Below are 15,456 nucleotides of genomic sequence, written 5' to 3' on the forward strand. Positions count from 1 at the left end.
GCCTGTTGTCTGATAGATTCAGCCAATGATTTGTTGGCTCATATTATATTTGTGACCAAGTCTGGCGCTTCCTTCTCAGCATGCACATTGTATTTCAACATCGTTCCTGTAACATTTCCCACTGACAAATACAATTATGTTTTTAGGTCCTTGGTTTAATAAATGTCATTTTGTCCCCACCAGCCAAGTAAAAACCTACAGAATCCTGTGTAGTGCAAGGCAAGAAGAACAAAGAAATAAATTAAACGGAATATTGGAGCTGCAGGAACCTCCACATGAATTTCACTGCAAACACTCATCATAAATATTTAATCCCTCCCTCGAGACAATGCACAATTTTGGAGTCATTCCAAGCATTAATTCCGTTCTATTAGACAGCTTGCAGAATGCTCATTGAAGTAACTTAAAATGATTGAATCCATAAATGTCTTCATCCTTAAGCGAACAGAACACTAATCAAGGATGTGCTTAAGTTAAAACAAGCTTCAAGTTTTCAACAACAAGAAAGCACGCAATGTGTCTGAGCTCATTAGTTGCTATGGATCTTATTTGCTGTAATTACAGTGCAGTTTCTGATCGCAGGAAGATATGTGTGCACTGACAATGTTTCCCAAGGGGTGCCTAATGTATATAAGCCAAAGTAAATCAACGGAGACCAGTGCAGACTTAAGATGCCTATAAAACCTAGACATTTATGGAGCATTTTCCTTGGGAGGCACCAATCTCATTTAACCTTCACGAAAGTGATATTAGAGGTCTCTGGGTGGTTATTGGGCAAGATTTCCCTGCAACATGAGATGATGCAGTTGTAATGTGTGTGATGAATGGGGTTTAAAGCAGCTTTGACAGTTTATTGTTTATAACACTTAATTGAACCATAAACTATATTAACAAAGAAAGCAGGAAGTAGTGACATGGTGGTCTAACATGTTGAAACTCCGATATTCTGCGACAGAGTGCTGATTCAGATGTTCATCCCTAAACCATCAACAACACATTTGAGTGACTGGGATTAACCATCAGGAAAAAGAGTGGGAACTCTGTGAAAATCACATAAATTATTGTCACCCGTACCAAACTAATATCCATGCTTGGCTAGGCCTGTCCCACTTAGGCAATTTTTTGGGCGACTACAGGCTACTGCCACAACATTTTTAACATGTTGAAAATTTTTCGGCGACAGTGGTGACAATTTTTGCTGTGGTAGATTGTCGTAGGTGCTGTAGTAGGTTGTCGCCAGGTGAATTACATTAAAACTAGTCCCTGGCAGTCGCCTAAACAGTCACCTAAGTGGGACAGACCCATGAGGTTTCCTCCTGGTTGGCAGGGAGAATCAAAGGGGAAGTACCTCCAGCAAACTCCTAGACATTTTACATTGTATTACATCATGGAATGATGGTAGGATACATGAATTGTAACAAGTTTCGGTTCAGCTTTGGAACTGCCTTTAGATAGGCTCACTAGTCTCTTCTGTAACACTGTCAATATCACTCACCTATAATCTAATATCCAGAAAGACCAAGGTGTTATCCCTGAGTCCAGGTACAAATAACTGGGTTTTGTTATTCCACAAGCAATAAAAGAATGCCCATTTAGTTATATATCTCATCTTAGTAAGCATCCCTCTCAATGAAATAATAAAGTAATAAAAATATGGCTGTTAAGAAAATAAGAAAAAGGAGAAGGAGGTTGGCATCGTATGCTTGCTTTACAATTCAATTAAACCATGGCTGATGTTTTACCTCAGCACCACTAACCCTATATTCCTTGATTCAGTGAATATACAAAAGTCTGCCTAGCTTTGCCTTGAACATGAGCCTCCACACCTCTCTTATGTAAAGAATTCCAAAGATCCATCAATCTCTGTATGGATTTGACAATGTGGATATATACAGGAAAGGGAAAATTAACAAAGTTGCACAAAAAGAGTTGACAAGAGGAACTATAATAATTGGACAAAGCTGTAAGAAAGCTGGGATTGGCATATGTTAATTGACTCAGACTTTACTGAGCAAAATAAAAATATTTTCTTGTGCTGTCTTCTTTATAATGTGAGTTCTTTGCCTCATCTTTACCTAATTTAAACCTCTGGTGAAACAGACCCTGAATTTGCTTCACTTTCTTTTGTTTCCTAACAGGATGCAAAGGGAACTGAATAAATAGCCATTCTTATCAAGGAACTGGTTAGTGAACCTGCCAAGTAGCCATCTACCATTGCCTCTTTGTTGCTGCACGTCAAATAATTTGGTTGAAACAAGCCACTGTCGAATTATCTGGAACACAAATCCTCCACACACTATGTCCAATCATTATGGGTTATATATTCAATGCCTGTTCATTGATTGTCCCTCCAAGAAAGCTCATTAACATCTGTTTCCCTTCAACAGTGTTGCATTTCATTGCAAGATGGATTTCAAAACTTCATTAATTCAAGTTAGTTTAAAGCAATACTTCAATAAATATTACATTCAAACCCCGCTCAGAGAGAAAAGGTTAAAAATAATTGAATTGCAAAGCAAATCTCCCGTCTAAAGAAATTGGCATTTGCAATATCTAAAGTGAACATCTGTTGAAATCACATTAGACAGCACAAGAGTGTAGTACGTAGTGCTGCTGTTCCCCACTGCTTCAGTGACTTGGATTTGATCCCAACCTCCTGTGTTTCACTGTGGAGTTTCACATTCTCCAGGTGGGTTTCCCCAGGTGTTCCGCACCATCCCACATCCCAAAGGCATGATGCTTCGTGGATTAATAACCCACTGTAAATTACCAGTAGTTCAGGTGGATGATAAGAGAGTCGATGGTGGGGAGGGGAGATGATGGGCAAGGATGAGAGAAAAGGTGAACTAAATGAGGGAATGGGATGAATTGGTTTGCTGTGAGAGCTGGCACAGATTCGATGGACCAAATTGCCGGCTTCTATGACATAAATAAATATTGAGATACTGGCTGCTGCGGGAGGCATATCCACCATCTTATCCGGAAATTAAATTCCAATAATGATCTTGAACCAGACATTCTCCAGGAGCCATCATGCTGAAACTGTTTTACTTCAGCATATGGTCACTGTTGCTCAGAAGTCAAAATGACAAGTCTGTACACAAAAATACTCTGTACACAAAAAGTCTTACACAGATTACATTACTCCAAAATAAAACTAAATAGAATCTTCCCACATATTTCTCCTATTTGTGATAAATGAGTGCATCTAGAGGCCAATTTAACACATACTTTTGCAAATTGTATATTTTTGGAATAATTCGTGCTGGGCCAATCTATCCCTTCAAATAATGTATTCACTACTCTATTCTATCTCACTAGATCAACGTGTTTTTTAATGTTTGGCAAAGATTTAGAGATATGGGACGAATGCGAGCAAATGGGAGTGGCTTAGTTGGGGCATCTTTGTCAGTATGTACAAGTTGGGTTGAAGGGCCTGTTTCTGTGCTGTATGACTCTATGTAGAATGGATGAAATCTATCGCAAACTGATTATTAGGAATAGCTTTCTCCTTTTGTTCCAATCTTTGGCCCAGACTTATTAACCTACAACATCATTTGTTGCAAACAAGCAAAACTCTGCAAAAATATATGATTCACCAACTTTAGTACATGGTAAGCATGCAAAGCTGTAGCATATGTATATTGCAATGAACTTTGAAATTTGAAATCATTAAATGAGTTTCCAAAGCATTCAAAGTGCATTCACCACCGTGTTACATGATTGCATGGGATGGGAGTTGAATCTCTGTCCCGTCCAAGATCACTGCAACAATTGAATCCTACTGTAATACTGATGAGTTATTTGCTTTGTTGATCTGGTGAGTTTTGTTCATTCTCATCACATTCTTCAGTCTTCATCACTGGAGGCAGCAAACATCATTTCTTGAGGTATTAATCCGAGGTGAAAATATCAAGGATGTAAACTAATTTCCAAATAATAAATGCACATGCAAAAAAAAACCTCCCCAACCTTTCATCACTTTAAGTAAAACGTGAAATCATAGATACCAAAAAAAAGATGCCAATTTTGGTATATTTCCAGCACTCTCACTTCTGAGTCAGGAGGTCATGAGAAATTTCCACTCAGGAGAGGCACAGTGGTTGAGCAGTAGAGTTGCTGCCTTACAGTGCCAGAGTCCCGGGTTAGATCCTGACTACGGGTGCTGTCTGTGTGGAGTTTGCACGTTCCCCCTGTGACCGCATAGGCTTTCTCCGGCTGCTCCATTTTCTTCCCACACTCCATAGACGTACAGCTTTGTAGGTCAATTTGCTTCTGTAAAGTCTAAAGAGACAGCGGCATTCCTGAGTACATTGATGTGTCGCATTTGGGATGATATATTAAACCAATGCATCTTCTTTCCTCAGAAAAGCATTAAAAATACCTTGTGATTGTTTAAAGAGGACCTGTGGATTTTTGTCAACATCCTGTACAATCCTGTACAACAATCAACAAAGTAGTCTAGCCACATATGTCATTCCTGTTTGTTGATATCTTGTGAGCAAATTGTTGCATTACAGGAAAAAGGGACAGACAACAATACATTTTAAAAGCAATTCATTTGCTGTAGAGATGTTCAGATATCTTACAATTTTGGGAGTTGTAGTTATGCCTTCAAGTGACTGGAAATGCCAATGTTTATTGTCCATTGCTAATTGCTTTTGGACTAAGAAAGCAGTTAAGATTCAACTATTTGATCGGTCTGGAGCCAGAGATGACCAGATTGGATAAGGATGACAAATTTCTTTCCTTAAACAACATAAGTGAGTTGGATGACACGGTCACAATGACTAATACTAACAGCAATTCCATGTTAACCTAAATATTTGAATTTAAATTCCACTATAACCATGATGGGATTCAAACTCACGTCGTTGGATCAATACCTCAGACCTCTGGCTGCCAACCCAATACCTCAACTTCTACATCACTTTGCTCCAACAAACAATATATCAATGACTCTTCTTTCTACAGGAACTATAGAATATACAAAGGCAAAAGAGATGGCAGTTGTTGGAATTTAGAACAAAAAACAGAATGCAGAAAGACCTCAGGCAACAGGTATTAAGGGCCTGTCTCACGAGCATGCGACTCCATGCGGCAAGTGTAGCAATGTTACAAAATTTTGAGATTTAAAAAATCAAGTCTGCAATTTATCCCATCAGATAAAGCATAACAATAAGTTTAATTTGACACCTAATTCACTTTCATATCTCAAGTATTAAAAAAGTTATGACCATTTTCATACTCGGAAATTAGCATCTTGTTCCCTATTGATTTTCAATGGGCATTACAAAAAAGCTGTGATCTTAGATAGTCAAAAGCACATTTCTTAAGGAAAGATTAACATATTTAAATAGCCCAAGTGTCCAAAGATTATTCACAAATAATTCACAATATAACATGATTTTTATATCTAATTTACATTAATTTATAGGCCAAATGGAAGGAATTTAGTGTTCAATTGCTGTAAATAAATGCCCATTTAAATCGGTTTTCTAGTGGGTTTCTGTGAACGCGCAGGTTTAGAATGTTGACAGCGCGCTAGATTAGTGCCTTCAAATGCCGAGAAAAATACTGCGGGATATAAAAAGCCCAAAATGAGCTATTCGTTATAGATAATTATAATTATAGGGTTATATACATGCCCCATTTAATGTAAAAATAAGGTACATACCTTTAATTGTTTGCTTTATAAAACCCTGGGGCTGCGAAAGCTTGCGAACTGAACGAGAGCTTTTAATTTTATTATATCTACTATTCGAGGCCTATAAAACTAATAATAGCTTTTGGGACCGGGTCTTGCAGTGATTCTCCGTTAATGATTTACTAGGCTGAACATCTGCGATTGGAACAGCCTAGTAAAAATCGGGTTTTAAACCCGCCCCCCTCCAAACAGCTCCAAAATCACACACAAGGGGTGGGGCAGATGCTCAGCCACGATTCAGGTAGGTTTTGTAACATACCTAGCAAGTGCGACCTAAAGGGCCGGTCCCACCAGCATGCGCCTGCATGCAGCAAGCGGGGCCAAACCAGAAGCGGGGGCCGCGCGGAGGTCGAGTGAGTGACATGAAGTTCGAGCGAAGTCCGCGGGAAGTTCGCGGGTGACGTACGGCGTCGAGGCGGCTGCGGGCTGGCAGGCCGTTGCCGCGCAGAATTTTTTAACACGGTCAGTTTTTCGGAGCCCCGCGCGATGATGGGACCAGCTCCGCACAACTCCATACGGCGATTGAAGTGGGACCGGCTCTGCGAGGCTGTACGGCTCAAGCGACCACGTTAGGTCGCGCTTGCCGCATGCAGGCGCATGCTGGTGGGACCAGCCCTTTAGGTCACGATTACCGCATGGAGTTGCATGCTCGTGGGACAGGCCCTTAAGTCATAATTTCAAATTGAGACCCTGCATCACGATGTCCCACGGAAACATAGATCTTCCAACATTTTGGATTATGTGAATATTGAATGAACTGTTATTTTCCCTTTCATTCAAATACTTTGCCTACATTTCATTAAATAAAGGTTAATATATACTTTTCTGATGTATGGCAATTTTTCTAACTTTGTTCAGATTGTACATTTCATGGATGTAATCCGCTGTTCTTTGAAAGGGGGCCTGTAATGGAAGAGGGTGCATGTGAGAGGACCTGTGTGGAGGAGAGAGAAAATGAACAGGGGGCGCTCATAACCTGAAATTGGAGATTTCAATGCTCATGCCTGTGAGTTATAGTTTTTTGCTCCAGGTTCCAACATCTGCAGTCACTTGTGCCTCAGTCTGAAGTTTAAAGGCTTTCTCTATTATTTACACTTTCATGTTTTGTGTCCATTGCAAATTTTGAAATTATGTCTTGTGCACCCAAGCTCAAGCACCAATGTCTAACAGAAACAACAGGAGTCTTGGTGCAGAACTTTATATCTCCAATCCAGTCCAAAAAACAGGTATTCAACACATTTCTTTGTTTTCTGTCATTTGGTTCTTGTTGTGGAATTCAGTTTTTTTTTCAATGTCTACCACATGGGAGTTTATTGAACAATTTAGTGCAACATATTGGCACAGCTGGTAGATGTTGCCTCACAGCTCCACAGACCCAGGTTCAATCCCCTTTGACAATTGTCTGTGTTAAGTATGCATGTTCTCCCTGCATCCTCCAGATGTTCAGGTTTCCTCCCAAATTCCAATGATGTGTTGCTTAGTAGGTTAGTTAGTTACTGTAAACTGCACTTAGTATAGGTGGGTGGTAGTGGGGGGGGGGGGGGGGGGGGGGGGGGGGGGGGGGGGGGTGAGTTAATGGGATGGGTGTGGAGAATAAAATGAGATCAGTGTAAATGGGTGCTTGATGGTTGACATGGCCTTGGTGGGCTGAAGGGGCATGTTTCCATGCTATATGTTTCTCAGATCCATTTATAGAGCATCCTCATTTACCAACCCTGACACCTTGCCAAGAAATGGTGCTTTTCAATGTAAAGGAAGCAAGTTTCTCTTTGTTTAAGACATGGCATCAGAAATTGAAGGGAAGTAACAGTTTACTTCCCCTACTAAAAACAGAAAGTAAACTCTAATTGGCTTCACAGCCTAATTGGACATCATCTGCCAAAGAACCAGCAGAAATATGACCATAAGGCACAATTCATCCAATTCACCTGTAAAAGTCTGAACTCCAGGCCCAGAATAGTGTAAATCTGCCACTATTTATTACTAGTGTATTTAAGACACCTCCTACATTGTGATTATTGTGTATGATATCAGGGCTTCACTACTCTGGGCCAGATCATACAACCGGCTCCCACTCCATGTTTTTATTCTCCATCCTGTTCATACATGGAGGTTTCTGCTCACTATCTCAGATATTCTTGGGGACTCTGATTTACATCTTGGCCACTTCAGGATTTTTCTATTTGTCCCCCATATCTACAGAAGGCACTGCAAACAAATCCCTGAATTGGAGTAATAAACTGTTGTGTAACAAGAGAAAATAAAATAGTAATTATTGAGTTAAAACACCCCACAGACGTGATTTAATTGCATGGTTTTATGTTTTTCACAAATGTATAAACATTTTTGTAATAGTTTGTTTTCCTCAGAAACAAATAAACTAAATGGCATTTGTAAATTGATGCAATTAAAATATTATTTTTCCATAATGTTGTCGGTGTTCTCTGCAATTCCTTTGAATTGTTTTGAAGTTGAAACTCTAATTTATGTAGGCCCATAGGTATATTTTATATTATTCATTTTATATCCTTGTTCATATGCATTCAGCTGTACAGACATATCACAATGATTAAGGAGTGTCAACATTATGTCATTCTGGAGTCAAGGGATGCACTGGAGGCTGCTTCTTGTAGTCACTCTGAGGATGAGGATTTAGCCACTAAGTACCTACTAAAATCGCCCAGAGCATGCTGATATGCATGGTGACAGGATGCGTAATCGTTAGTGCTGACCAGGAATCGCTCCTGACATTGATTGCAGTCTGTATAAAGTTTTTCCCCACATCCCATGATGTGCCACAGGTTAATTGGCAACTGCAAATAACCCGTTTGTCCTGGGTGGTGGCAGAAGAATCAGAGGGGAGTTGATAACATGCCAGTGAAATAAGTCACAGGGGAACAGGATTGCTGTGATTACACAAAAAGCTGGCGTAAACCCAACATACTGAATAGCCTATTTCCCTGTCTTTTTTTTACATGATGGCACCACAGAGAGGTGATATTTTTCAGGCAGCATGCATGAGAACATATGTACGCTCATGTTATGACCTTATAAAGCTGAAATCTGCAGCCCGAACAACAGCAGTAGGTAACAGGCTTTTAAGCCATATAAATGCATGGTGATCTTATGATCGACCGATGGATCCGACAGAGTTGGTGGACTGACACCCCCTCCCCGCTCTAATGCAAGTACAGCACCTGGAAGTAATTGGTCCTGGTCTTTTCTTGCCTCTAGCTCTTCACATCCCACCCCCTACTTTCAGTCTGAAGGGTCCTGACCTGAAATATCACCCATCCCTTTTCTCCATTTCTGCTTCCCCCAGCCTGTAACATCTGATGGTTAAGTAGTGTCGTTCTACCTACTGAAGGAGTTCCCCACAGTCATCGTGGCTGCAGCCTATGTCCTGCCTGAGGCGTACCACAAGCTAGTACTTGAGGAATTACATACCACGGTCAACAAGCATGAAATGATGTACTCCGAGACTTTCCTTCTCATCGCTGGGGACTAGCATGAAGAAGTATCTGCTGAACCACTATCAACGCATCACCTTCAATATCAGAGGACCCTACACAAGCGAGCACTGAAATACCACTGTCAGGAACATCTACAACTCCATCTTTTCCTCACTCTTTAGAAAATCTGACCACCTTACTGTGCTTCTGCTTCCTGCGTGCAGAGGAGACTGAAGAGCACAGCACCAGTGAAGAGGAGTATGAAGAGCTGGTCAGGGGAGGCAGAGGAACAGCTATGGGACTGCTTTCAATTGGTGAGCTGGTCCATACTCAAGGATTCATTAGTGGACCGGAATGAATAAGCCATGAATAAGTCACTGACTTCTTAAAGAAAGATATTAGTGAGTGTGTAACCACATAACATTTTGAGTTTTACACAATGAGAAGTCCTGGATGAACCAGGAAATTCGTAATCTGCTGAAGATTAGTTCTGTGGCGTTAAGTTCTAAAACAGATGTACGATCCTGGCCATCATACGCAATTTGCTTACAACATCATATAGGTTTCTTGAAGACTTGGTAAAGGGCCTGTCCCACTTGCGTGTCCTTGGCATGCTAATTACGCGACCTTGTGGTCGCGTTGAGGCGAGACGGTCCCGTGAAGGTCGCGTGCGACTTCATTCGACCGCACAGCCATCTGGAGCGCGTGACGTCATTTGAAGATGGACACAAAATGCAGGAATAACTCAGCGGGACCGGCAGCATCTCTGGAGAAAAGGAATGGATGATGTTTCGTGTCGTGACTCTTCTTCAGTCTGAAAGAAGGGTCTTGACCCGAAACGTCACCCATTGCTTCTCTCCAGAAATGCTGCCGGCCCCACTGAATTACTCCAGCATTTTGTGTCCATCTTCAGTTTTCTTGGCCCCGCACTAGGAGTAGAAGTGGTGGAGGATTCGGATCGCAACGGCCGTGAGCCCCAGGCCGAGCTCGGCGATCGTTTGCCTGCTTCTGCTGCTGTTGAAGATGAGACGTTGCATGGCGCCAGGGTCTTGGGACTGTCCCACTTTGGCCATCAGTTCCGCGACAGGATGCTAGCGCGCGAAGATTTTGTTCGCTACAAAAATTTCGGAGCCCCGCGCGATGTCGCACACAACTACATACCCCTCCTCGCTTGTCAGTGGGACTGGCCCCGCGCTGCCATACGATGCCCGTGCACCTCGCGACGACGAGGTCGCGTAATTTGCATGCCAGGGACACGTAAGTGGGACAGACCCTTAATTGCTGACTTCCACCTTGGAAATTGATGCATTCCCTATACGATATGCTATAAGACCGGAAATCAGACCCCCAGAAGGGTTTTCCACTACTGCAATGAGGAGCTTCTCCATCTTCCAGCCAATTATTAATTTGTATGCTTCTCTTGCTTGTCATGTAGAGTTACAAGATCAAATAATCTTACAAGTAGAGCCTACTGCACTTACTGCGAAGTAAAACCGTGCGGTTGAAATCGAAGCTACGAGATCAAAAACAGCTTAGCATTAAAGTTAATTTTAGTACATGGTTATTAAGGTCAAGTTCTTCCTGGAGTACAATAAGAATCAGCAAATCAATGTGTCAGCTAAGTTTTCATGATGGTAAAAGCAAATTCCATTTCGGTGTAAAGCGTGTTTGAGAAATCTATAATGGTACAATAATTTAATACTTGCAACTTTGGAATAATGATTTATTGCAGAAAATCTAATTAGTATAAGTTCTGTTGGAATTTATAATCGCATTAACATTGAAAACATTGCAAGCTGTGCAACAACAGCTGACTAGATTGAAATGAATACACTAATAGGTCTTCAATTGGATCACCAGAGGAAATATCTTTATATTGAATCATAAAAAGGAATTATAAATAACAACTGTCTGATTGGCTTTTAAAGTTCAAACTTACCAGAACAAGACAATCCTGTTATATCCCTTTCTCCAGAAGGCTCGAACAGTCTTGCCCCAAGCTGGATAGGAATCATCCTGGAGCATCATATCTGTGACCTTCATTGGAAACAATGGAAGTAAATGTTACAATATTGCACATTATTTCTTCTATTTAACTTGTTACCATTTTCCTTGTAAGTCACAGATTTGTACACTTTTGTACAACCATTTCAGAATACTATGCCTAAGAAAGAACTGCAGATGCTGGACAAAAATGCTGTAGAAACTCAGCGGGTGAGGCAGCATCTATGTAACGAAGGCATAGGATGTTTTGGGTCGAGGCCCTTCTTCAGAATACTATGCAGCCATTTGGCCCATCGTCTGTATGGTTCCTGGGAGAGAAATCCCATTGTAACTACACCACTCCTTCAGCTATTAATGAATACTGGAAGGACCAATATCTAAGCCAGGTCACAAATATGCCAGGTTCCGACATCCTGCTGAATATTCCAGGAAGATGTGAGTGGAAAGACTCCACTTCAGTCCCATTTCAAGCTGCCATGCCAAGGGAACACAGTGATAGAGAATGCCAACATTCTTTGTCAAAGAGATATATTTTGAGGAGTGAGCTACAGGTGAGGAAGGAGCTGTAAGGGTTCAGGGTGGGATTTCCAGAGTGATGGATCTTAGAAAATAAATGAGCAGTCAATAGTTATGCAATCAAAGCGAGAAACAGCTTCAAACAAAACACACACAGAATGTGTTTCAACCAGCAGAGGCTCGGGTTGGGTGTGGGGACAGTGTTGATAAGATAGAAGCACTAGATCACAGAGATGGAAAAAGGGAAAGTTCTTGGGATGAGATTGAAGGACCAGAGGATTTACAGGGATGGCAGTGGATTTATGATTGTGATTGTGATGTGGAGATTTAAAAACAAGGCTGAGTATTTGGAATTGGAGATGTTGCATCAGGACCCAAGTAGGTCAGCAAAGACAGGTTTTGCATCTCTCTTGACTTTTATTCCCATTGAATTACCAGAGTGTTCTTCACTTGTGATTTTCAATAGCCAAGTTGCAAGAAATTAGCCTAGAAAGTGGTACTTAGTATCCATTTCTCATAGAGAAGGTTAACACCAAAGCAATTTTATCTGGGTTAGTTGTAGGAAGGAACTACAGATGCTGGTTTAAACCGAAGATATATTGCTGGCGTAACTCAGCAATACAAAACGCTGGAGTAACTCAGTGGGACAGTAGGCATCTCTGGATGGAAGGAATGGGTGATGTTTCAGGTCCAGGCCCTTCTTCAGACTGAGTCAGGGGAGAGGGAGATACAGAGATAAGGAAGTGTAAGTTGTGAAACAAGACAAATGGGATGGAGATCAAGGAAAATGAGTTAGATTTGCTGGTGGTCATATCTTTCGAATGTTTCCTCCTCAAGAAACTGGCCCAAGCATTTCTATGTGCAAACGTTTCTTACTATATGATTTAGAAAGCTATTTAGAAAACCCACTTTCCGCATTGAACTACTTCCCATTGTAATCTCTGATAACGCTGTTCACTATCTAAGACAATATAAGTTTTCACACACACAAACACACTGGCAAACATCCCAATATCTTTCCTTTATGCAGCTGTTCTGCACATGCCATGGAGAAATGTATTTTAATGGTTGACTTTTTTTCCCCCATGATTAACGTGCAATAGTATTGGGAAGTGACCTTTGTTATTTGTTGGATAGTCACAAAAAAAATTAAAAGCCCACTGCTGTACAGATGACCATGAAATATCAAATATGGGGCTAGACTGTGACATTAATGTCTCTCGCATGGCATTTACTGAACGAATGAATGAATGAATGAAGTTTATTGGCCAAGTATTCACATACAAAGAATTTGTCTTGGTGCTTCGCTCGCAAGTGACAACAAGACATACAGTGACAGTTAGGAATGACACATAAAACATTAAACATTAATAATAAAACATTAGCGATTAAACATGTGAATTAAATAAAATACCAGAGCAAACGGAGGCTACAGATTTTTGGTTATTGAGTAGAGCTACTACTCGTGGAAAAATGCTGTTATTATGTCTGGCTGTGGCAGCTTTGACAGTCCGGAGTCGCCTTCCAGAGGGAAGTGATTCAAAGAGTTTGTGACCAGGGTGAGAGGGGTCAGAGATGATCTTGCCCGCTCACTTCCTGGTCCTTGCAGTGTACAGTTCGTCAATGGAGGGAAGGTTGCAGCCAATAACCTTCTCAGCTGATCGGACGATTCGCTGCAGACTCCGGGTGTCGTGCTTGGTGGCTGAGCCAAACCAGACCATGATGGAGAAGGTGAGAGCAGACTCTACGATGGCCGTATAGAATTGGACCATCATTGCCGGTGGCAGATTGCGCTCCCTCAGCTGCCGCAGGAAGTACATCCTCTGTTGTGCCTTTTTAACTGTGGAGTCGATGGTGGCCCCCCATTTAAGGTCCTTGGAGATGATGGTTCCCAGGAACTTAAAAGACTCCACAGATGTGACTGTGGTATTGTTGATAGTGAGTGGGGTGAGGGGAGGGGGAGCTCTCCTAAAGTCCACAATCAATTCCACTGTCTTAAGAGCATTGAGCTCCAGGTTGTTGCGATGACACCAGGTCACCAGCTGTGTCACTTCCTGTATGTAGGCAGACTCCTCCCCATCCTGGATCAGTCCAATCAGGGTTGTGTCATCCGCAAACATGAGAAGCTTGACAGAGGAGTCTGTGGAGGGACAGTCATTGATGTAGAGAGAGTTGAGGAGAGGAGAGAGTACGCAGCCTTGTGGTGCTCCTATGCTGAGGGTTTGCGGGTCCGAGATGTACTTTCCCAGCCTCACATGCTGCTTCCTCTATGTCAGAAAGCAAATGAACCACCGACAGAGAGGTTCAGGCACAGTCAACTTGGAGAGTTTGGACTGCACAATGGTGTTGAATGCAGAGTTAAAATCAACAAACAATATCCTCGCATAGGTCCCCTGGAGGTCTAGGTGCTGGAGGATGAAGTTCAGGCCCAGGTTGACTGCGTCATCCACAGATCTATTGGTCGGGTATGCAAACTGCAGATGGTCCAGCAGTGATATTTTTCAGCTGGGCCAGCAAAGTCTTTCAAGGGTCTTCATGACTACAGCCTGACTAGAGCATTCAATGCTCATGAGGCTATGACCAGGGAAACTATCCAAAACATCGCATATCCATGTTCTCCAGAGATCCCGACCGACTGAACCTCGCTAGCTGACCCGCTGAATTACTCCAGCACTTTGTGTCCATCATCAATGGTCACCCCATCACTGAGCTCTCCAATTCCATCTAACAGGAGAGAAAAAGGTGGTGAACACTGAAGGGCTGATCAGTGAAGCACAAACTGTGCAGCAGAAATGGATATTAAGAGAGATTTATCTAAACTAAAATTTTAGCGATTAGGTTAGAATCTTTAAATCCCCAGGGAAGAACACTCTGTAACATCTCAATTTAAATAAAAGTCACGATTGAGAGATAACCTTCCTATGCTGACCTATTTTATCCCCTGGTACTGCATGCAAACTTCCACCGGTCTGTTTCCAGAGTCTTTGCTTGAGCTCATAAATCCTTGCTGGGGTTCAAATGCAGTGTTAATGTGATATGAAACATGATCAATGTAATGTTATAAAGCCATCATTTTTTTAATGTATTTCCAATGGATTACCTGTGATTTTGGCAGCACTCAGGGCATGTGGAAGGGAAAGGGTAGATTTCCAAGAGGAGGTGGATGGAAATGGTGAGCCTCAAGGGGAGAAAGGCAAAGCTAGCAGGACCTCACCTGGTATGAGGCATGATACCTGTACATGAGACTCCAGTCAATGAAGCTTTGAAAGTAAAGCCACAGTAGAATTGCTGCCTTTTGATGTGCTCAATTCTCAGAGATAGCCAAGTTAGTACAACACCTCACACTTGTCAGAGTTAAATTTAATTTGCCATTCCTTGGTCCACTTTCCCAACTGATCTGGATTCTGTTGTGAAACCTAGGTATCCTTGCACCCTGCCCATATACCATCAATTTTGGTATCAACAGCAAATTTATCATCATGGTTAACTACATTGTCATTCAAATTGATAACAAACAACAGTGAATCCAGCACTGACCCCTGCAACACAGTACTGGTCACAAACTTCCAAGCAGATAAATAAAATAAACTATAAAATTATATTTTGTTGCCTTCCTTAAAGCCAATTTTGAATGCAATTGGTTTACTCTCCTTGGATTACAAGCATATGGTGCAACATAACCGTAGAAATTAACTTTCAGGATCGGGCGAAGGGTGATCAAGAATAATAAATTGCTATTTCTCCTTCAGTCCCCGGTTTTCTATCTCCTCTTTTTCT

At 41.6% G+C, this 15,456-nt stretch overlaps 1 protein-coding gene across 2 annotated transcripts in view; it reads right to left on the reverse strand.

Moving 5' to 3' along the window:
- The window catches only part of tmem117 (transmembrane protein 117), a 269,354-nt gene that overhangs the window by 62,805 nt on the left and 191,093 nt on the right, over window positions 1-15,456 (reverse strand). For both annotated transcript variants that reach the window (XM_055650707.1, XM_055650708.1), the window contains exon 5: window positions 11,099-11,196. In XM_055650707.1, the coding sequence (XP_055506682.1) occupies window positions 11,099-11,196 (98 nt within the window). The remainder of the gene's footprint in view (window positions 1-11,098; window positions 11,197-15,456) is intronic.

This window comes from Leucoraja erinacea, chromosome 19 (assembly GCF_028641065.1).
Source record: "Leucoraja erinacea ecotype New England chromosome 19, Leri_hhj_1, whole genome shotgun sequence".
NCBI classification, from domain to species: Eukaryota; Metazoa; Chordata; class Chondrichthyes; order Rajiformes; family Rajidae; genus Leucoraja; species Leucoraja erinaceus.